Genomic DNA, 25,312 nt, shown 5'->3' on the forward strand with positions numbered 1-25,312 from the left:
CAATGGCACAAAATGGTACTAGTGGACATTGTATTCTTTACCGCCACACTTGCAATTAAAAACAAAACAAGGGAGTAAAAAAAAAAAAAGTTACAGAAGGGGGAAAAACTGGTTTCACTTAAGAATGTCCCTGATGAAGACCAGTAATTTCATTGCATCATGACCTCTGAGTACATCTTTTTAATATTCTGTGTGATAAAATGAGAAGTATACATAACACACTTCTGCTTCAAAGTACAACAGCTGTCTGAAGGAAAAAACCCTTGAATGATGATTTGAATTATGAGCTAAACTACATGCCTTTTCCATGGAACACCATTTTTACTTGAAAAAAAACTGAAAAACTATGTTATTTAGACTTGGGTATTTGGCAGGCATTTTCTCAAAAATGAAAAGTGAGTTTGTCACATCGAGAAAAGAAGCTTGTCAGTATTTGTTGCCAGTAACAAAATTTGAACTTTCAAATGAAAATCAGAATTTTGGAAAAATTTTATCTGGAAAAAGACTCTGATAGCCTCCCAATGCTTAGAGACTTTTTAAATAAGATCAGTGGTGATATTAACTAATGTGAGGTTTTTTTAATATTACTAATAAATGTACCAACACTTGGAAGGCCTACATAACTCAGTGGACCAAATAACCAAATGACCAAGGCATGATGTTATACAATTATGCATGGGCAAAAGATTCAAAGCACAGAGAGACCAATGAATTTGAATGTAACTATGTATGGAAAGTTTGCTGATATAATTTCAGATTCTACATTTAACTAACCTTTAAGAAACTACTTCTTGGTATATTTTGGTGTAATGTTAAAGAAGAATATCCTTGAATACTTGAAAAGGCTACTCAAATACTTCTATCTTTTCCTATTACATTATTAACTCTGAGAGGCCGGGGTTTTTTTTCATATGCTTCAACCAAAACAACATTTCACAACAGACTGAAAACAGAGACAGCCTTGAGAATCCAGATAAATACCACCATGCTAGACATTAGGAAGATTTGCAAAAATGTACATCCATGATACTGTTCCCACTACAATTTTTTTCATTTTGGCAACGTAGTAATTTTTCACAAAAAAATACACATTATGTTAATATAAAATATCATTGTTACTATTAAATGAACTAATAAATATTTTTAATGTTGCAGTTTTAATTTCCAATCTGGCAAATATCAATAGATATAAGCCCACAGGAAATAAAAGTTCATTCAGGTCCTCAATAATTTATGAGATCAACAAGTTTGAAAACAGCTGTTTTATACCATTAATACCAGCACTTTTTTCTTTCCCCTTTTCATATAACAACTTGTTTTACTAGCTCATTATTTCATATTTTTAAGTCCTACTTTTTCAAACATAGACGTGACACCAGACACCATACTAGAAGGTCCCGGAAGGCAGACACTGGGACATTTAAGTACTGAGGAGGTATTTAGGAAATACTGAATTAACATATTAAGGAGCATATGTACAAAGTTCTTACAAACTATTTAATTTTAATAGCAATGCATAAATATGTCCTCATGGCAATTAAAGGCATTTAGGCAAGAGAGAAGTTACCACCATTATAAAAAGAAACCTGATACATGGGTATAACTCAGCAGCAGAAATGTAATTGAAGCCCAGGTGTCTAAGCTTTATTTCAGTCTTCTTTTCCTCTGTAACCCACCACATGCATCCCATGTGCCTTCTTAAATTATACAAAGCTTTAAAATAGAGAAAACCTAAAAATATCACAAAGAAAACAATTAACCAACAGAAAACTCTAACAGAGCTTAAGTAGCTGCACTCAATTTTGTTATGATCTCCTTGTTGTTGCATTATACCATTTCTTGTTCACATTCCAACCACACTTCTCCTTTTCTTAATTTACTAAAGATTCAAGGCTTTTAGATACAGGTATAGAATTAAACTATTTCTAACTTTACGAGTTCTCAAAGAGTTTCCAACAAAAACAAACTGAAGTTCCTTTAAGCATCAGACCTAATTTTCTCCTGCTTCAAAATCTCCTATTTTGAATCATATTTAAGAGATGGACATTGCTAGAGCTTAACTGATCACCTCTTGGGGGTCATTTTTTCAAAAAGTAATTAAATGGGTACTATGTGCCAGACAGTGAGTGCTGGACCATGCAAAGTTTAACAAAATTTTGCCCCTGATCTAATGAAACACAGAGATGAGTAAGAAACAGAAAATGAGAGAGAGAGAGAATATTATCATAAAATACACTAATCATAATGGTGTAACTCTACGTCACTATTATGGAAGCACAGGTGAGGGACACCCAACCGGACCTGAGAGAGGTGGGGTTTAGTGATGGAAATAATCCTTAGGCTGAGTCCTGAAGGAGGAGTAAGGAGCCAGGAGACCTTTCCAGCACATGGACAAGCTGGAATGAGAGGAGATTTTTGAGGGGGGAAAATGTGGCAGAAAGAATAACAGATGTAACAGAAAAAGTTCTGTATCCCATTAAAGAGTCCATGTTTTATCCTGTAAGCAGCCAGAGTCACGGAGGGGATTCAACCAGGGGGGCTGCATGTTCATTGTTGTGTTTTAGAGAGATCATCATAGAAGAGAATAATACAGAAGCGAAATAAAAGGGAAACAGGATTGGAGACAGGTAGACAGTCTATCTAGAGCAGGAATCAGCAAACTTCTTCCACAAAGAGCCAGAGAGTGGACATAAGGTAATAGGCTTTGGAAACCGTACAGTCTCTGTCCCAACAAATGGACTCCGCTGTTGTAGTGTAACAGCGGTCATGTGAACAAAGGTGCATAGCTGTGCCCCAATAAAACTTTATTTACAAAAAACAGCAGTGGGTTTGGCCCTTGAGCCTTAGTTTGCCAACCCCCAGTCTAGAACAGCACTGTCCAAAAAAACTTTCTGCAATAATGAAAATGTTCTATAGATGTGCTACCCAATTCAGTAGACTCCAGCCACGTGGGGCTATCCAGCACTTGAAATGTTACAAGTTAGACTGAGGAACTGAATTTTGAATTTAATTTAATCTAATTTAAATGTAAATAATTACATGTGGCTTGTGGTTACCCTATTGGGCAGGACAGGGTTAGAAGCTGGTACAGGGGCCTAGACAAGAGATGATGGGCACTGAGAGCAGAGGTGGAGAGTCAGTGGCCAAGGCAAGAAATATTTAGGAGGTTATCTGGTAGGACCTAATGATGGACCAAATGTAGGTGAGGAAGAAGCACTCAAAGATGATTCCCACATGTGGAGCAGGAGTGACCGAGAGAATGGCTGGGCCACATGCTGAACAAGAGAATACAAAAGACTACAGAGGGAAATATGCTGCATTCTATTTTAGACATGTTGAATTTGTTGTGCCACCTGGGAGGAGAAAACACTTGGCTATCATACAAAGGAGTAGGTAGTATTAAATATGCTCTTTTTAAAGACAAAGCAACTGTAGTACAGGGATGTTAAATAACAGCTCAGGTCAGGGCAAGTTAAGTGGCAAGGGTGAATTACAACTTGAGTTTATCTGGTTTTAAAATTCATGCATGGTCCATTACACAAAAATGAGCAAGTAGGTAGTAGCTGACCTTGAAAGGAGAACTCACCCCAGGGAGAAGCATGGAGATCAGTGGGCCCAGAAGAGAGCCTCAGGGAACACCAGCATTTATAGAACCATGTCTTACCAAGGAGGCTGAGAAAGTATGGTCAGAGACATACAAGGACTGGATGAGTGCAGTGTCATGAAAGCAAAGGGAGCTGGGCCGTACAAGGAGGTGACCAACAGCATCGAGTCCACAGAGAGACACAATGAGATAGGCACCAAAGGGAGTTTGCTGGATTTTGCAACTGGAAGTCACTGGTGACTCTAATGAAACAGTTCCAGCAACAGAAGAGGAAGCCTAATTTTAGTGAGTTAAAGAGCAAAAAAAGATACAATAAAGTAGAGAAAGCAAGTATAAACTACGCGCTTCCAGTGTTCACCGGGTTTTTGCGTGTTGAATATGTACGACATTTAGCACTTCCTGAACATATACCAAATGGCAAGCACCATGCCAGGTGCTTTATATACGTAATCTCATTGAATATTCACAACAAACGGTGAAGCATCATTATCATCATCATCCCTGTTTTATAGCTACGAAACCAGGCTCAGAGACATTAAATAATCTTCCACTCATATACAAGGCTAAGTGGGAGAGCTTGGATTTGAATGCAGGTCGTTTGACTTCAAAGTACATGCTCTTTGCTCTATACTTTCACATTATCAGTCTTTGAGGATTGCAGAATTATTATTTTAAAAATTTAAATGGCCAAGCCCAAGAAACCGATTATCTTCTTGAAGAAATAAGATTACACCATCTGAAATATGGGCAAACAAAATAAGAGTGAATAAGTAAAACTTGGGAAAGAAAAGCTTCAGCAGCAGATCTGTAATCTATTCTCTCCTGTTTTGGGGGTGGAAGGACCACTCTTCCCCTGCCCCCACCACCTTTGGCAAAAAAAAAAAAAAAATCAGGTTAGGGGCACCTGGGTGGCTCAGTCGGTTAAGTGTCTGCCTTCGGCTCAGGTCATGATCCCGGGGTCCTGGGATTGAGCCCCGCAGCGGGCTCCCTGCTCAGCAGGGAATCTGCTTCTCCCTCTGACCCTCTGCCCACTTCGTGCTCTCTCTCTCTTTCACTCTCTTTCTCTCAAATAAATAAATACTTTTTTTTTTTTTAAAGATCAGGCTAATTGCTTGGTGAACATACTAATGACAGATGTCCTGATAAACAGACTAATGGTATTTGTTGCAGGAGAGTCTCATCCATGGAATGCTTTCAGGATATACCTAGTCTAGGACTGCTTATGGCAAACAAACCTAGAATGTATGGATTTATGGGGTCTGACCCCGTGGGGAATGTTACATAAGCTATGTAACTATCTGAGTATCAAATGGAGACGTTCCATAATCAAGAGAGCTCCTTCTATATCTGCAATATGAACTACTCATACTGCTTTAGCCCTCATAGATAACCTTATTCCAGAGTCTGCCCAATGCAAAAAGGACCCAGGGAGCCATTCTGATGGTCCTGAAAATCTCCCTGCTTCGCCAGTGCCTCGTGATTACCTGGATCCTTGGCTTAATATAGGGTACACTCTCTAACCCACGCAAGTCTAATTTGACAGCCCCAATTCTCTGGGTTATCTCTGTACTAAGTCACAAAAGGGCTACATGCAATCATGGGAGCCTCCCCTGGCTTTGGGACTTTGACCGAAGATTTTAAAGATAGGCAAATTTTTCAAAGATGGAAGGGAAATTAAGGATGTGAATAAGGGAAGAAACTCAAGAACCACTCACAGGTGCATGAGACAGTAAGGGTTCAAAACTGACTCTAATGAACAGTAAGAAGTAAGGCTGGAAACACATGGAGCACATTATAGTGAACCTCAAAGTTAGAGAAGAGTCTAAACAGGATGCAGTTTCTGGAAGAAAATAAATAAGGTCCAGAAAGTGGATCACAGGGAGGATTTCTTTGGCAGCACTGTGAAGAAAGGACTGAAGAGAGGGTGAATCTGGAAGGAGGAAAGTCAGTCAGAAGGCTATGGCAGTGGACTGAACTGTGGAGATCCTGAAGGCCCTCACCTAGGACCATGGATATGGAGTGAAAGGAACAGCTAACTTTACACAGGAAAGATATCCAAAAGATATCAGCAGACCTCATTAAATGACAAGGTCTAAGGGTCATACAGCACCATAGTAAATCCATTGGCAAATATGAGCATCTACCTCCCTCCATGAGGTGGAGCTTAATTTCCTTTCTCCCTCACCCCCTTGAGGGTGGGCTATCCTTCGTATCTTGCTTTTAAAGAATAGAGTAAGGAAAAGAAAAAATTTCACAGTGGAGAAACCTGGCAAACACCACCTTAACCGTGTGATGCCAAGTTCACATCCCCAGTGATGTGGACATCAAGTACCTCCTAACATGATGTGATGAGAAGGGCACTTTGCCTCCATGGGATTCCTTCCAAAACCCCAACACCTCCACCTAGTCTTAAGAAAAACAGACAAATCCAGACTGAGGGAAGTTTACAGAATAACTGGACAGTACTTCTTAACACTGTCAAAGTCAGGAAAAACAGGGAAAGACTCAGAAACTGTTACAGACCACAGGAGACTGGGAAGACACGAAACTAAAGCAATGTCGCAATCTGGACTGAGTCCTAGAACAAAAAGAAAACACTAAGGGAAAAACTGATGCAATTCCACAAAGCCTGGAGTTCACTTAACAGTGATGTATAAATGCTGGTTTCTTAAGTTTCAACAAATGGTCCATGTTATCAGCAATAGGGAAAACCAGGTGGAGGAGGATATGGGCGTTCCTATGCTATCTTGGCAACTTTTCTGTAAATCTAAAATTAGAAGACAATTTTTTTTTAAATGAGGGATGAAGGTAATGTCGCTATCAGATTTGGGGAAGAGGATTAAGCTGGTGTCAAGAATGTGAACTGGAGGGGCGCCTGGGTGGCTCAGTCGTTAAGCGTCTGCCTTCGGCTCAGGTCATGATCCCAGGGTCCTGGGATTGAGCCCCGCATCAGGCTTCCTGCTCAGCATGGAGCCTGCTTCTCCCTCTCCCTCTGTCCCTCCACCTGCTTGTTCTCTCTCTCTCTCTCAATCTGTCAAATAAATAAATAAAAAATCTTTAAAAAAAAAAGAAAAAGAATGTGAACTGGACCCAAGATGAACCCAAGTATAACAAAGCATCGCCATCCTTCAAAGAGAGCTCTGTTCAAAAGCTAGGACCACCACTTTCTACCTAGGGGGTCCTGGATAAGTTTCTCTCACCTTCCCAAGGCTTGGTTTCCTCATTTGCACGGATAATAATTCATACCACATATTCTCATTTTTATTTAGTAGATTTAGGATCTTGGGAAAAATTTCCCCAAACTAAAAGGAAACAACACAAGTTTAAAATAATGAGATTAGTCACCTACCGCTGATTCACAAAAGGGCTGGAAAGTTCTGCAAGCAGGCGAAAATTCCCAATGTATGCCAGGACTCCATCCCCCTGGATGATAAACATAAAACACAATGTCAGGGAGGACATGCTTATCAACATTTCCAAATATTAAAGGAACATTCAATAACTTCTCAGCATAAAATAACAATTGATATCAAAACAGACCAAGTCTCCTAGCTGATTTTCTTCTTTATGAGAATTTAGAAATGTCACTAGAATTTTACAATATTTTTAAAAGACAGCATATTGTACACTTATGTTCACCTATAAAAACAGATTTTAAGCAGTTGTCCCATGTTGAACTAATGAATTCGGCAAACAGCCATTGGTAACAGCATTCTCAAATTACTGTAGAAATAATTATCAAAGTAGTGTGAATTTCAGAAGTTGAGGAATTTTATAGCAATTAAATACCTAATAGAAACTCATTTTTATGTCCATTAATAAAAATCTCAAAAGTGTACTTAACATCTTAAATAACAATATGTAAGCCTGTGAGCAGATGCGTATTTGCCAAACGTAACAGCATATGCTAAAACTTATGTATCACATTTGACCTGAAAAATATATTTGTCAATCAGAAGATCCTACAGCTAAAACACGCACTCTCAGGACCTCTCTGAATTTAGAAACATAATGCCTAGTACATTGTATGAATTTAATAATAGGAAAAGTAGAGCAGAGTTAATAAACTCTGAAGAACAAAGAAGTATACATTAGAAAGAAGAACAAAAGTATACATTCCAAAAATATCGTGTAATTTAAAAAGAAATAGTCCTACCTGCCCCCAAAACATTATACATGGAACTTCAGAAACCCTATTCCTACAAGCTATACCATGCTGCCTTCCAAATGGGAACAATATAAAGCAATAAAAAAAAAATGAACTTTTTATTTGAAGATTTTCAGTTCTTCTCCATGGAAATTATTTTAGGGATTAAAAATTCAGAGCTGGTTACACAAATTAGCTTTTCCAAGACTAATCTAGAACTTTTTATAATCTCAAACTCACTGGCCTTAGTGAAACTGAAATGTGTGATGAGGAGGAACGGAAGGAAGAGGGACAAAGGGCAAAGACAATGGGTAAGGTGAGTATTGTGCACAGGGGATGATCAACTTTAAAGTCAGCCAAGACACAGGCACATCACTCCAAAAACACGTGACAACATATGAGAAATAATTACTCACATGTGTTATTACTTTAACAGAGAACTATGAAGAATCGATGTTTATCTGAAATTATGTATTGTTCTGTACTATTTACTTTTCTGTTACAATAAGAGCTTGTTATTTAAACAAACAGTAAGATTAGTTAATAGTGGTAATTAGTAGTAATTAAGAATAGGACAATTTAACAAATAAAATGTGTGAAAACTTATTTATTTATTTATTTAGAGAGGGGGCAAAGGGAAAGTTGGAAGGGGAGGAGCAGAGGGAGAGAGAATCTTAAGCAGGCTCCACACCCAATGCAGAGCCAAGCGAATCACAATCTCAACAACCTGAGATCATGACCTGAGCCAAGATCAAGAGTCAGATGCTTAACCAACTGAGCCACCCAGGTGCCCCAATATTTTTATGTTCTTTTCTGCCCTTTTATTTAACTATTTTTCTGGATATTTAAATTTAGTAGGCTATATTATTGTATATTTTAAGAAACATACGTCTGAGACTTTGTAAAAGGGGAATGTAAATACAATGGGACTAAACAGTTGTTATCCATATTTAATAAAAAATAGGAACATCTTCTTATCCATGATACAGTAGCATATTTTTACTCTTCCAATACTACTTCTCTGAACTGCCTGTAGCCTTTAGGTAAGGTATATATTATGTTTTTGCCTTTTTTTTTTTTCCAGGAATGAACTAGAGTCCAACATAAAATTCACTGGCTTAAAGCTCTGCTCTTAGAAGTCCATATTACTGGTATCAGTCCAACAGGATGACCTCAACCTAAATATTTTAAGAAAGGTGTGAGCTTAAAATACTTAAGATCTTACTTCCTAGCAACAGCAGGCTTTTTAGAGTTACAAGAATTAAGTTCGCAGCTCTCGTGAAAAGGTCCACCCACTTTGAACCTACAGGCTTGTTCTGCTAGACCAGCTATTTGTCTCCAAGGTCCTTTGCATGTATAAATGCATCATATAGACTACCCATTTGTAAAATATCCATCCTTTTTCAACACTCCAAAGCATACTGGATGGAGTTAACAGTTCTAGTAAAGAAAATCCTGTTCAATGTAGCTACTCTTTTCTGGTAACATTTCTGAGTTCAGAAGCAGTCTTATTTCCCCAAAATGAGTCATTATTCCATTGTATGAGTGTTCGTCACAACGTGTACACCACATTAAGCAACTAAGGTTCGGATTGTTCATCCTTTTCTGGCCGCTTTACCAGGTGCCTTAGGACTCACCAGACACTAGAGAAACGGTACATAAATACCCATTTATTTAATGTAATAACTTTTTTGCCTTCTCATCCTCAATTATTTCCAAATTACAGAAGGACACTCTCCTTGCCTCACACTCTAAACATGTGATTGTGCAGCTGGCCATCCTTTGCTAGCAACAATCGTAGCTGTGTTGTAGGCACATGTCTATGGAGGTCATCTCCTTCCATTTGCATAAAGTCAAAACTCTCACTGGTCTTGCAGGTTTTGAGGAAGCTAAAGGTGAGAACTTTCATTACGAAAGCCTCAACATCAGAGGTAAGCAAATCACATCCCTTTTTAGCATTGTACTATGCAAGGTGTGGAAGACGTTTCCCAGGTAGTATCTTTTCATTTTCTTTGGTAAGAAGTTTATAGACTGAATGGAACTTGCCAAGTTTACATTTGCACTGTCTGCCAAATATGCAGACAGACTGAGCAAAATCTAATTCATATATGAACAATACATCAACAATTTTTGTTTTATGTGGTTTCTTTATAATCTTTACAGGAATCAAAAATTCAACTTGAAACTCCATTTTTCAAATCAAAGTACCTAAGAGCTAGGGAAACATCTTTGTGTTGCTGTGATTCCATGCAACACTTGATAGAGTGAAGAAAGTATGATTGTTGGTAAGATCCAACAGAATCAGCTCTCCATGTGTAAGAAGCCAACACATCTGTTATCAAAATTTAACCTTTTTTCACCAACAGGATGTTTTAGTTGCAACCTCTGAATCAGGAAATGTAACTTTCGTCAGTTTCATAGACTGATCAAGGGAAAAAACAAAATGTGTATATCCATGTGATAGGTCTATGTTAATTCAGTGCCTACTATTTTCAACTGAGCGACAATGTCTTTTTGGAAGATGAAAAAGTACAGATGGATTTAGATGCACCTGCCTGTCTCATTCCAGACTTGTGAGACTCACTCTCTGCAGTCTTTTACATCCCCATCTCTACCAGGCCCATATTAGTTTGCTAGAGCTGCCATAACAAAGTACCACAGGCTGGGTGGCTTAAACAACAGAAAGTTACTGTCTTACAGTTCTGGAGGCTAGAAGTCCGAGATCAAGGTGTTGGCAGACCCATGCTCCTTCTGAAGGTTCTAGGAAAGGATCTGCTCCAGGCCTCTCTCCTAGCTTCTTGCAGTTCCTTGGCTTCTGGCAGCCCAACTCCAATCTTCACGTGACATTTTCCCTGTGCGCCTATCTGTGTCCAAATTTCCCCTTTTTATAAGGATTCCAGTCATATTGGATTAAGGACCCATCCTACTCAACTATGACCTCATTTTCACTTAACTAATTACATCTGTATTTACTCTATTTCCAAATAAAGTCACAGTCAGAGGTAGTAAGACTTAGAACCTCAACAAATCAATTTGGGGGCGGAATATAATTCAATCCATAACAATGTCCAATCCCAAATTCTTTTCTGCATATTGTGCAGTATGGTCTGTTTTGGTTATCTAATTCCCTAATGCATGTGTCTTTCTACCCATCTATAATAACATATCATTATATACTAATATATGTAATAATATATATTATACATATTTCCATATATAATAACTATACCCTTCTTTACTGGTAATGATGGAGCATTCTGGTGTTGGTATCATAACTATTCTCATTCTCATTATCTGAACTTCCAATGGACAACGATGACTGTTAATGCTTTGATTACAACATACTTCAGTTGCATCATTCAGCGTAATGTGATAATGAATGATCCATTATTTCTGTGATTTGCAAATCATGGTTGCCATGATTTTTTTGCATCACAGGAAAAGATTTCACAGGATGTGAGATTTTCAGTGGTAAAATGGTAAAACCCGGATGGATTTGGGCAGGCCACTCCCATCTTTGTTTTATTATGAATTTTATTATAATGAATTCCAAATGGCAGGTGAACTTTTTCATTTTAATACATAATCAAAATCACATTCCCAGTGATGAGAAAAGAGGAATGAAAAAAGAGTAAACCTCTCTAACTCATCTAGCACAAAGAAGCACTTTCAAGATAATAGGAAACAAACTGTCTTTCATATTCCAAGTTCCTGGATGTTTCGTGGACTTATTTTTTAATTTTGATGATATGTTTGAAGTTTAGGTGTTTCCAAAGGAAGTGGTTGGAATGTTTCAGTTAAGAAAAGGTCAGAAAAATAAGTAATTGTGTTCAGTTGGAGATCATCCCAGGAAAATTAAAAAGCTGAAATGTCCTGCTTTTCTCTTACCATAGTTAAATTCTGCAGTGAGTAGAGCAAGGGAGAAGAGCTTTGAAAATAGCGTACAGGTAGAACATGACTCTTGGAGAGGCAAAAAATGCAAGGAAAATAGTTACTTTAGTGAGATTCTTACTTGAGGCAGACATACAAAAATCTTAGAAATATTTTTACTAGGACAATCCTCTATTATAATGAATTCATGTATGTAATAAACGTTTACTCTTATTTTTAAAGATAAATTCTCTCATTTATGACATTGCCTTTCCGCCCTCAGTTAAAGACAGCTCTTCTTCCAATCTATTTTTTCTAACAATCTTCTTCTGTTTAGTTGTTTTAAATCTATGGCATTCTAGGTAACTATATCCAATGTTTAGAGGGTATGACAGACCAAACTGCTGTAAAGTATGAATTAATACATTCCAAAGGTCAGCCAAAGTCTTGCTAAATTACTTACTGTACCTTTCAAATAAATCATTTTTCCAAAGATGAGATCCAATACTGAAATTTTTTTTAAGTTTTTGTGATTTCTAAAATATTTTCAAGCGGGCACACCAAAGTCATGCAAAATATTGAAATAATATCATAGCAACAGTTTTACTCTCAAACTTCAAGAAACAATTTTAAATATTTCTCTCTAGTGAACTTTAAAAATACAAAAAAATATGAAATATACTAAGGTTTTGTTTTTTTGTTTTTTGTTTTTTAAGATTTTATTTATTTGACAGATAGAAAGAGAGCACAAGTAGGCAGAGTGGCAGGCAGAGGGAAAGGGAGAAGCAGGCTCTCCGCTGAGCAGGGAGCCGGATGTGGGGCTCGATCCCAGGACCCCAGGATCATGACCTGAGCCGAAGGCAGCCGCTTAACTGACTGAGCCACCCAGGTGCCCCAATATACTAAGGTTTTTTGAGAGTTTAGAAAATTATTTCTTCTAACTCCTTTCAAATTGGTATAAAATTAAAAGTAACTATTAACCAAAGTACCAGGTTAATAGGAGATAAAACCTGACTTTATGATAGTCTTTAAATATTAAAAGTTACTAGTAAAAATTATAAATTTGATATGTTGCTTTCATCTCAATTTAGCCAAAATGCAGTATCACCACACTTTGAAAAGACTTTCTCTTGAGTTTATAAAAATTGGGCACAGCATCCTGGCTTTTCTTATAACCTCTTTAACCTCTTTCCAAAGAAAATGGTTAGTTCTCTCATTTCGAACCCACTGGTTCTCAAAGTGTGGTCCCCAGACTAGCAGCATCAGCATCACCTGGAAATTCACTAGATACGCATATCTCAGGCCCCATCACAGACCTACTGAATCAGAACCCCTGGGGGTCAGATGAGCAACTGAGTTTTAACAGGCCTTCTAAGTGATTCCAATATTCACTAAAGTTAGAGAACCACTGTCCTAGCTTACAAATGACCTACGAATCTCTAAGCCCTTGGGGAAACTACCTCCCTACTTCTCTGAAACTGTAATTAGTGAAGATTTACAAAGCCCCCCATCAGATCCCACAGCATTATGAAGGCAGACCAGCTACATCCCTCTACAAGTATTTCCTGACTCCTTAATCCCCAGCGGGGTGAAGTGTCTCAACAGATCTCTCTGCTTGTCAGGATGCTTACCCCTGCAAATATCTATATTCCTTGTGTCTCTTTTACAGTTCTATCCATAAAGCCTAGTGCAGTGCCTGGCCCATATTTCCCGAGTTGAACCTCACCTGCTCCTCAGTGTGAAGCAAGCAGAATCACCTCCAAAACCAAAATCCTAAGAGTCCTACAAACCTATTTCTGAGTGGGTGAGCACTCTGATGAGAATATTAGTATTCCATTCTAAAAGAAAAGGAGAAAAATATCTAGATTTTAATTTTGTAAAGAGATCAGTAGCAAAGAATTAGAGGTCATCATAAATGTGTTATGATAAAAAGTCTGATATTTAATTTCTAAAACTTGATACATTTACATTAGTGAAGCAAGACAGAAAAAAAGTGGATAGACAAGTAAAAAAAAAAAAAAACAAGAACACCAATTCGGAGAGAATCTTGCACTCCTATGTTCATTGTAGCATTATTTACAACAGCCAAGATATGGAAGCAACCTAAGTGCCCATCAACAGATGAATGGCTAAAGAAGATGTGGTGTATATATACACAATGGAATATTATTCAGCCATAAAAAAAAAAAAATGAAACCTTGCCATATGTGAGAACATGGACAGACTGGACCTAGAGAATTTTATGGTAAGTTAAATGTCAGAGAAAGACGAATACCATATGATTTCACTTATATGTGGAATCTAAAAAAAACAAAACAAATGAACAAGCAAAACAGAACAGAAACAGACCCACAGATACAAAGAACAAACCAATTCATGGTTGCCAGAGGAAAAGGGTATTGGTGAGGGAGGGGGAGGGTGGCAAAACGGGTGAAGGGAGTTAAGAGGTACAAACTTTCGGTTATAAAATAAGTAAGTCATAAAGATGTAATGTACAGCAAGGGGATTAGAGTCAATTATATTGTAATAACTTTATATGGTGACGGATGGTACTAGACTTAACATGGAGATCATTTGGTAATATATAAAAATATAAAATCATGATGATGTAAGCCTGAAACTAATAAGATACTGTATGTCAACTATATTTTAATTAAAAAAAAAAGAGGTAGGAGAATTTGATCTAGCTATGGATCAGAAGGGAAGCAGGTTATCAATGAGCATGCCAGCAAACTAAGGAGCCCTTTATTAACTGCATGACCTTGTGGCTGTTACTGAATTTCTCTAACCCCATTTCCAGATCTCTATAAATACAGTGAATACTTTTTACTAGAGCTGATGTTAGGAGTGTGTGGCTGCCGCCGCCACCTTCCTCATCTTCCCCGTTTTGTGGAACAGTGGAATGACAGGGTTAGAATTAACTGATAGATGGAAGTGTCTAAGAATGCCCTTTGATTATTACCACTGTATCCCGATGCTGATGGCAGAATTTCCATAAATATTTCTTGGCTGGCTGACTGTTAGAATCTTTCAAAACCTTTTTCTATTTGGGGAATTCATTATGATAATTAAGCAATTAATCTGGAGAGGCAGGGATAGTCAGTAAATGATCACAGCCTGGGGCATGGAGGCCAGGATTTGAACCCTAGCTCTCCTGGGTGACTTTGGGCGAAGCTGATCTAAATTTCAGTTTCTCCATTTGTCAAATGGGCATAATACCATCTTTATGACAGAACTGATGTGAGAATAAGATGAGCTATGTACTAATGGCAGCCAAGAAAAATATGAAAACAGAAAAGGCACTCAAAAAGTGAAAAAAATTTGTAGTTAAAGGTGAAATTGAACCTAGTACTTTTTCATACCATGATTAGAAAGATTAATTAAGTTTCAGGACAAGTCCTAAAAGGCCTATTCCTTCCTGTCTATGTATTAGTCTTCAGCTCACTGATACTTGGGTGACTTCACAGGAATGAAGGGCCCAGCTGAGGAAGAGATAAGATGAATGACACATCACCATCACAATTAATGAGGACTGAATGTGGGCTCACTATTGCCATTTCACTATAAAACATAAATTATGTCAACACATCACTCCTCAGAAAGTGGTTAATGTTACTTTCTGTTGCAGAAAAAAATCCAATTTCAAAAGGAAAAGAAATACTTCTAAGGGTTAACTGTTTTATTCACAGAATAGGTTATGCCAACTTTCTACCTCACAACCATACTTCACCCAACCCAAACTTCACTCTGTTCATGACAACTTTATGTTCATTACCATCACAATGTAGGATTGAAATGGCCTCTGAAGATGGCCTACTTCTATTACCCACAGATTTTTTAATCCCATCTACCAAAGCTCTTCCAATTTGCCCTTCAGCCTGGACAACTCCATGGTGAGAAGTGCAGCATCTCCGAAAGCTGCCTTGGGAGCCATCTTGGGATTGCTATTCAAAAGTTCCAGAACTACTGCACCCTCTCTGACTTCCACTCGCCAGTCCTACTTCTCTGATCCTGGCAGTCCAAAATCTCTTCTTCACATGATAACCCTTCAAATATTTAGAGACAGAACATGTCTATCTTCTTTCCAGGTACCATTTCCAATTTGCTCAGAAAATTCTGGTCTACCGTCTTCAGAGTTCCTGAGCCTTATTAACTGCCAGTCTTCAGAAAACAAAAACAAAGAGAACAAACAACAAAAACCAACCAATCTCTTGGTGAAAAGAACCATTTGCACACAATAATCTCTACACAGTAACCAGTTAAATCACATACGCACATACATCTTTTGGAAGGCACAGGATAACCTTCCAAAGAGAATTTTAGCAGAACATATAAATATACCTAAAAATGTACATACCACTTGCCCAGAATTTCCACTCTACAGAATTATTCTTTGAAAATAATTGTGTATGGCACAAATATGAAAAGATATAAGGCTGTTCACTTGATTTATACATAATGGTGAAACTCAGAACAAACACATAACAATAGGGAATTGGTTAAATATGATTATATATCCACATGCCACCAAAAGAGATAATGATCCAACCAGATGGCCTGAGAATGAAAACATTTTCAGAACTTACAAAAGACTTAGAGAATTTACCTCCTTCCCACTCTTCCTTAGGAAATCATTTGAGGTTATGCTGCAATACAATGAATGAGTGAACCAAGAAAGACAGACATGGGATCCAGGAAACAGTGGCCCCACACTAGGAAAGTCATGGCAGGAAGTCCAGGACACTGGGCAGCAGACCTAGAGAGCAATCTGTTCACGCTGCAGTGGAGAATGGAGGGCGCCAAGGGCTGGGAAAAGATGATCGCAGAGATGCAATGCTATCCTCCAGAATATTGAACAACTCAAATGTTAAACGTTAAATGATAAAGGCAAATGTTGCAAGAAAAAAAGGGAGGCATCAGAAACTCTAAGCAAAAATTAGACAGGAAATGTAATCTTGCTTGTGCAGTGAACTCTTTTAATATAATCGTCATAAACATGTATTCATTTTCTCTGTGTAGGATCAACTAGATATAAAGGAAAACTTAATATGATTACGGAGTAAAAGGTAAACAGCTTAAAATCCTGGCAAGACAAAAGTCCAAGTACAAAGGACAGAAATTGAGAAGTGAAGTAGACACAAAAGGAAGAATAGGAGCACTAATATCTTCACCTTAAAAAGTATCAAGAGGTGCTACAGAACCAGAAATAAAAGTTTTCAGAGGAAGTTAGAAACTAAAACTCCTTTCACAACAATGAAAGGAAGAAGGGCAAGGAAATAGAGGTGTGAGCATTAAATTCTTATCTGTCATAGCAAGAAGATAATATTCTCTAACAATGACAAATAAGATGTGGGTGACAGTCTCTGAAGATGGCCAGCACCAATTCCTTCCCTCCCTGTATGTGCACAACGCTCCTCATAGCAGGAGGTGGGCTTTTATTTTCCTCCCCTTGAATCTAGGCTGCCCTAGAAAGCTCACTTGACCACCAGAATACAGTGGAAGTAACATTCTGGGTCCTTCTGAAGCGAGGTCATGAGAAGCCCTGCAGTTTCGTCCTGAGAAGCCCAAGGCACACGGACGGGCCACATATGGGAGCGGTAGGTAGCAACCCTGCTGAGGTCCCAGCAGAGAGGCAGCATCAATTGCCAGCTACTGGAATGAGCCCCTTTCCACCCAGTTGAGCCTTTAGGGGATTGCAGTCCCAACTGCTACCTAACAGCACCCACATGAGAGACCCCACGCAAGAACTGCCCTGCTTTCTTTCCTTTTTTTTTTTTTTAATATCATTAAGAACTCATTGAGTCAATGCGTTTCAATGGCCACAGCAGTTATTCTAATTGATGATCAAAATGTCACATTTTTAGCCAACAGGACAACCTTCATGTTGGTTACTGTGTCCTTTTGACACAACCCCATTAGTCTTTGATAGGTTCCTTGCTTTCTGACATAAGATTACCAGAGTTATTTTGTTGTATGCAATACTTCAATATGTAAAACAAATTTTAAATTTTAGTTTTGACCCCATTTTTGCAATATATAGTCATACACAGAATGCTATTTTTGACTTATGCATACACACATAAGACAAAAATAGAAATACACTCCTAAATGTAAATGGTAATTAAGTAAACATAGTTATCTCTGGGTTGTGGGATTGGGTTTTTTTTTCTTTTTGCTTGTCAATGTTTTCTAATCCTCCAATAAAAATGAATGACCTAATTAGTATTTTTTCAAATGGCCTCTGTTTATGTATTATTTTTCATAGCTTTTTAAATTACAATGTTGCTATAAGGGGCCTTAACCACTGTTTTCCAAATGTATACTTCTGTGGTTCTCTTTCTACCCTTCTGAAGTTCTCCTGTGCCTCTTGTAGAGGATCATCCTTCTGGCCCCTGACCTTGCCCTTGACCACCCTGCCTCCACAAGACAAACCTTAACTTCTAATGGCATATGGGCCCCTCTCCCCTGGGACAGCCATGCTATCGCCACAAACGTCATAGCGTCTAAAAGTTATCTTTCTGCCAGTGTCTCCCATTTCCTTCCATAGTATCACACTCCTCTAGTGCTCTGGGTCATTTTGCCCTCTTCATTCCCTTCATTCTCTGAAATCCAAATTAGTCACCATGCTCTATTGATTACAAAATAGCTTTTAGATTTTTCTTCTTCATTAATATGACCACCACCATAACCACCAAAATTAAATTCTTCATAATCTATCACCTATATTTATTCTGAGAACCTCCTAGAATATATCCTCCCCCATGCAGTATTTTTTCTACATATCATCATCAGCTTTACCTTCCTAATATGCCAATTGTATCAAGTTATAGGCTGGTGAGTTGGAATGTTCATTCCACCAGGTGACCCCATCTGACTCATCCAAATGTACAACCACTACCAGGCGCACACAGACCCCATACCCTGACAACCCAAGTCCTTACTTCCACCCCTGAAGATCTGACCTCTTCTCCTCGGTGATTTTCCTCATGTCTTCCGACCTAGGAAGCTCTCCCCAACTCTTTGCTGCCGACCTAAACATAATTTTTTTTTTTGAGGTTGCGTGTAAGTCCCATCTATCACAAAAGCTTTCTTGGGAAATTCAAAAAAGCACAAATATATATAGGAAAATTTATGTACAACTTATATTCACTGTAAGAATATACATCAAGTATTGTCAGTAGTTATCCCTGAAGAATCAGACCTAGAAAACATTATACTTAACTAAGCATTATATTTCAACAAACTTAGAATTTTGTTTACAAATATCCACATTCAGACACAAAATTAATAGAAATTAACACACTCATTTTTCCATTCCCTAAATTGCTAGAGCATTACTGATTTATCAGTGGGTGATGTATTATTTGCATTTTTCGATAGTTTCCTATGCTTAACTCTTAGCTAGCTAACGGAATCCCACAGGTTCTATCATATCTTCATCCCCTACCCCCACAGCTCCTTAGTTCACAACCACACAGGGGTGTAGAACTATGCTTCAGTCATCTTGCATCTACACTTTCTGCTCCTGTCCATCAATGACTGGCCCCATGTTTAACCCAGTATACCTGTGAGAGCATTAAGCGTGGCACACACTTAGGGGCATAGGTAACCATTAGATAAGCTTTAGGTCATGTGTAATTCCTCATTACCTCATCCCCCACTCTCCTACTCAAAAAAACCTACTGAAATACAAATGAGGTAGATGTTATTAAAGGGAGAGGTGAAAGGTTGAAGTCTACTCTAATATTTTTAGATAAATGAATTACATATTTTGACACTTTACTGTTAGTGAATTTATGACAAAACTCACAACTCACTTCTGGCCAGTATGGGGTTTCCACCTCTACCATCTACCTTTGAGGAGCTTTGCCTATAGTAAAACTCGTACTTGCCTTGGCCTCTACACGACTCTATGAGGGAAAACAAAACAGGATTTGTCTGATCCCTTCTGGAGCTTAAAAGAAAATTCTCCTTTTAGCCAGTGATTATGAAAATCTGGATTTTCTTATCACGGGAAATTTAATTTTCTTCAGCTGAGAGTGGCTAGGGTTAGAGCTTTAGAAGGTAAGGGAGAAGGGTAACTAAAATGATCATGCACATACTCCTGTTAGCATGGTTTTAGATACTGTGCCGCCGTCAATGGCCTGGCGTGGGATGGGCACCCTATCCCACCACCAGGGCTGGAGAGAAGTTCCAGGCATCCGAAACTGGACACCTGTGTAAAAATGTGACTGTGTTCGGCAGTAGCAATAATGAGGTGCTTTTTCATAGGTTATTACACTGACCTGGAGCCTTAACACATTTCCATGGAAACCCTTTTCAGAGTACCATCAATCTAAAAATGAGATTTGGGAACAAAATCCATCCTATATTTAATAACTATTTGCTGAATTTTAATCATTCAAGGCTTTTGATTATTTATTTATAAGGCAATCGAAGGTCTGAGCTAACACACAGGACTGGATTGCCAAATCAGATTCATGTGAAACCGTGATCTTATCTGGTATTAAGCTTTACTAAATGTTCCAAAGATTGAGGCCATCAAATTATTCAGAGGACAAAGAGAGAGGTGGGGGACATCAAAGGCACCTGGTAAGCCAGATCTTCCCTCTGTTGGACAGGCAGCTCTGGCCCAGAAGAAATGAAGGTTCACGAAGTTCCCCACAAAACAGTGAGAGTTTAACTTGTAAAACATCTCCGTCCTCTACCCCCAGAAAGTTGTACAGCCGAGAGGGCATTCTCCAAGGAGGAAGGCCTCACAGCTCCTATGTTCACATTACCATATAATCTTCTCTTTTTAATATTTTATTTATTTATTTGAGAGAGAGAGAGAGAACTTGGAGGGAGAGGCAGAGGGAGAAGCAGGCTCCCCACTGAGCAAGGAGCCTGATGTGGGTCCTGGGATCGACCTGAGCCGAAGGCAGAGGCTTAATGACTGAGCCATCCAGGCGCCCCACGTTACCATATGATCTTTAGCCAGGGATATCTTAAAGGCATTTCAGAGTTAAGGTCTCCTCCTCCTAACAGAGGTCAGTACTCTGTTTACTCAAGGGTCCTGCTGACAAGATTAGACGGGAGTCACCTGCCCTCCTTTCTCACCCTCCCTTTCTTCCAAGAAGCAAACGGATTTGCAGGCCAGCTGCTTTCACCCCTTCCTTCCAGGGTTACTTAAGAACTTGGTGACAGAACTTAGCTTATTCTTACTTACCCATTCCCTAGCTCCCCAGCATTAGAACCAAATCAGATCATTTTAACAAAACAGCTGAATCAACAGAATCTCAGAATAAAACTTCAAAGATACTTTAGTGTAAACTCCTACCCAAAGTTTCTACTTACTATATATCTATTTTCATATCTATCTGATTGAAGATATCTTACGGTAGAACTATTTTAAAAGGCCACTGTTATAATCATCTATTTATTTACTGGGGATGTCTCTTCTGTAAAACAGAAGTCTGACCTTCCTCTCTTTTACTGTCCCCAGAGGTCCCAGTTCAAACACCTGAATTAACCCAGAATAAATCTACTCTTCTTCCATTTAATAGTGCTCTCACATTCCCAAGGGTATTTCCAAACTACCATGTCCTACAATTTATCTTTTGTAGGCTGACCTCTCTGGGTCCTTCAACTGTCACAGGACAATAGCTTCCTAATCTAATCTCCACTGTTATCTGGCAGCCCCTCCCCCACACCAGGCATATGCAAGGTCCGGGACACCAGATAATGAGCTTGGGTGTGGTCTAACCAGGAAAACTGTCATTTTTGTTTGAATTGGATGCTCTGCCTCCCCTAATAGAGTCTAAATTTGAAACCAGCTTTCTTTTAAAGCAGATGTGACATGCTATTGGTACAACTGAAGTTTTGGTCATTTATCACCTCTGGGTCATTCTTCCCTTCTTATACATTGTCACACCTAAATGCAAAACCTAACATTTATCACTGTTAGGTTCCATCTATTTGTTTCAGCCTATTGCTCCAGCCTGAAAATGTAATATATCATCCAGCATATTATTAGGTCTCCTTCCTAGCCTTGTTTCAGTCATTTGACAGGCCTTGTTAAAAAAAAAATGTGGTAAAATATACGTAACATTAAATTTACCCTTTTAACTACTTTTAAGTGTTTAAGTCTCCAAAGTTTTTCATATCCCCAAACTGAAACTCTCACCCATTCAACAGTAACTTTATCTCCTGCACCCAGCCCCTGGTAACTATTCTGTGTCCATGGATTTGAGTATTCCAGCACATCACATAAGGAGGATCATATGGTAAGACTGCTTTTTAAAAAACCTAGTTAAGAACAAAATATTGACTCAGGTACACATGGCAATGCTCTCAGCTGACATCTATTTTATCATCACACATAAGTCCAATATATGAACTGTTTTGTTTTCTGGTATTGAAAGGAAATAGGCTTCAAAAACCAGGCCAGGTTAGAGAGAGAAAGGGAAACAGTTCTAAGATAATCTAACTAGGCAAATCTGAGGGGATGCTCTGTGCCCACAAAAGAGCATGAAGCAGCAACCACAGGGCAAGGAGGGAACAGCTAGCCTTGAACTCCTCTTAAACCAAAACAGAGGAAGGTCTTAAGGAGCCTGGTTATGTTCATCAAATAGGGGGAACAGTCACATGAGGTATTCTATAATAAAAAGTAAATATTAAAGCAAATTCCAAAAATCCAAACACAACATATATTTGTGTGTATGTAGGTCTTTACATGTATGTACACACATATATCACATATTTTTTAAATGGCCACTTAACATTTTTACCACGACTAATCCCTTAATTAGTAGTAAGAGTTACAAGCTAATTGTATAACTGTGGCTGCATATAGATTTAAATAAGTAAGCTATACAAATACTAATAAAACAGTTTTTTTTTTTAATTTTCCTCACCATATTTTCTTTTACTTTTTTTTCAATTAACATATAATGTATTATTTGTTTCAGGCTAATAAAACAATTTCTCAGACTGACTTCTGCCTGTCTATTGCTCATTACAGTATAAGAAAAGTTGACAATGTTTTATTTCAGTAGAAAAAAGGTTAACATGTTATTCCAGTTTTTAAAATATTTTCTTTGATTTAAATATTTAACGTGTTTTATGCATATGTAAATTTAGTGGGGAACAGAAATCACACAGACCTTACTATTGAATCTTGCTTTAGTAAGCTATATTAGGTGGCTATTTTAATACATACCTAGTCAACAAAAGTGTTAAATTTTGGAAATTATCTTTTGAAATGTTGCTCTAACAGCTATGATAGTTACCTAAAATTTTTCTTTAAGACTATCCTAATGGGAGAAAAGGAGGAAATACATTATTTATGTGTAACTGAGAACAGGCAACACTATTCAAGTCATCTTAAAACATTTTAACAGTTTAACACTGTTAATGATAAACTGTTGGTGAGTCATGGCATTTCTTTCATGGCACTTCTGTGGAAATTCTTCTTTAGACTAAAACTAAGACTGATATTTTTCTAATTCTTCTCTCCTGATATACATTACAGCTTTACCTTTTCTGACATAACAAGTCTTTCATTTTTCAATACCACTTCATAAATACTTGCTTGCAAAATGTTTTTAAAATGTAGACACTGGGGTATAACATTAAACAAGAAACAAATTCTCACCCTCAAGGTATCACACTGCGGCTAATTCCCTTAAATAAATACACTGAGAGCCTTGGAAACCAAATTTTCTTCCTCAATTGCAGCTGCATGGTTTAATGATTAGATTCCAGGGTAGTTTAATAATGCAGAGGAGTTGGGGAAAGTATGTATAGTGGTGCTCTTTTCAAGTTCAAAAGTTTTCCAAGTATACTCTAACTTTTATCTAAAGGTGTGATTTGATTGGGGAATGGCGTGATCCACAAGAAACACAGAAAAAAATGAAGGTTACCAAAGAGATCAGAACAGGAGTACAAAAGACAGTGGTTTATCCTTAAAAATAGGATGTTAAAGCATAATTGTATTCTCGTCCCTTATGATAAGAAATTATCCTGTCACATTTCCCCTAATAATTAGTATCCTGACTGAGGGGGGGGAAAGGTGAATACTAGGAAAAAATCTGTAGGATTTTTACCTTTCTATATAGACAGAAGAGAAGATTCCTTAAGCTCTAAGTTACTCTACCAGAGAATTTTAAAACTCCAATAAATATACTGGAGAGAGGTACAAAAATAGTGATCAAGACATTATATAACCTATATATAACCTATTAAATAACCTATATTTAAGAGGATCTTACTTTTCAACTATTCAGTAGAGCATACATTTAAAGCCTACAGATAACTTGTCTCTAAGTTTTAGTTACAATTAGACAATCTTTTGGGGTGTCTGGTTGTCTCAGTCAGAAGAGCATGTGACTCTTGATTTCAGGGTTGTGAGTTCAAGCCCCACATTGGGTGGAGCAATAATTTAAATAAATAAATTAAAAAAAAAAAGAAAACCTTTTAAGAAAAGAGGTTACTATAAACAGCTTAAATAGTTGCATACTTCTCAAGTCAAAATGCTTCCACATACCAGTTCTCATCATGTAAGTGAAGAAATTCATAAAAGTTTATACAAAATAAGAGTAGTTGTTGCTGTTATTATTTTGTTAACCTTACTTAAATTGCACAAAGTGACATGGGAATTTACTGCATGGAACAAAAATTTTTCTATAGTTTAAACAGGAAATGTAAAATCTATAAATGACAAAGGATCACTACATCTATAAGCATTTATTTATTTTCTAATTTTTTTCTGTTTCCCTCTGAATAGATTCACTTTAATCAGATAAATTTACCTCATACCATTCATGTATTTTATACAACAGAACATAGGAAGCCACCAAAAAAGCAATCATCCCCAGAAAACACTGCGGTTGATTTTCTTATCAATAAGGCAAGAGTTAATTTCTTTGCACTTTGATTTTTTTTTTAATAAAGGCATAAAAGTCCAAAGAGAAAACAGTATTCATCCCACATAATTAAATACTCAACCCACCAATCCACACACAGCCAGCCTTTTGCCAAGCCTGGGATTCAGGGGCCGAGCAAGAACAGCAGCTCGTCGTATTCACATTTCCAAATGCACATAAGTGACCTGTTATCGTTCATCGGCTTATATTCTTTTCATAGCACTAATGGTTATTTGTGACGCATGTTCAGAGAACATACTTCTGCACTGCAGCATGATATTAAACTCACATGGGCACCCACACATTCTTCCCAGATTTAATCAGTATTTTGTTAGTCAGCTTTCATGTTTTTTTAAGCAAGTGGTTAGGAAGCAAGTGCTTGTACACCAAAAACTTAAGACCTGTGAAAGGTAAAAGTCTATATTTTATAACGACTTATAATCTATTAAAATCTAAAAAGAAGACAAACAGTAGGAAATGCCAGTAAAAATAGCCTATTGGTTCAGAAAAATAAAGTGATTAATGATACCTTTTGGGTATACATAAGCACTTATTTATAGCATTAAAACCAGCATAGTTTTTTTAAACATTTATATTAATTTATGACTTCATGGGTGATAAAGAGAGATATTTTTATATATCTGATTCTTGCAGAAATAATGCCAAATTGACATCTTATTCACCAGCTATCTGTGTGTGGGTCAATATAAAGTGGAAGAATATTATTAATACACATTTATATTAATTTTTTTAAAAACCCTCCAAATAATCACAGATGTCCAGTAA

General features: G+C 37.6%; 1 protein-coding gene across 5 annotated transcripts in view; it reads right to left on the reverse strand.

Moving 5' to 3' along the window:
• The window catches only part of TLCD4 (TLC domain containing 4), a 97,289-nt gene that overhangs the window by 14,670 nt on the left and 57,307 nt on the right, over positions 1-25,312 (reverse strand). For all 5 annotated transcript variants that reach the window (XM_078072728.1, XM_078072731.1, XM_078072730.1 and 2 more), the window contains one exon: positions 6,954-7,027. In XM_078072728.1, the coding sequence (XP_077928854.1) occupies positions 6,954-7,027 (74 nt within the window). The remainder of the gene's footprint in view (positions 1-6,953; positions 7,028-25,312) is intronic.

This window comes from Halichoerus grypus, chromosome 5, assembly GCF_964656455.1.
Source record: "Halichoerus grypus chromosome 5, mHalGry1.hap1.1, whole genome shotgun sequence".
Lineage (NCBI taxonomy): Eukaryota > Metazoa > Chordata > Mammalia > Carnivora > Phocidae > Halichoerus > Halichoerus grypus.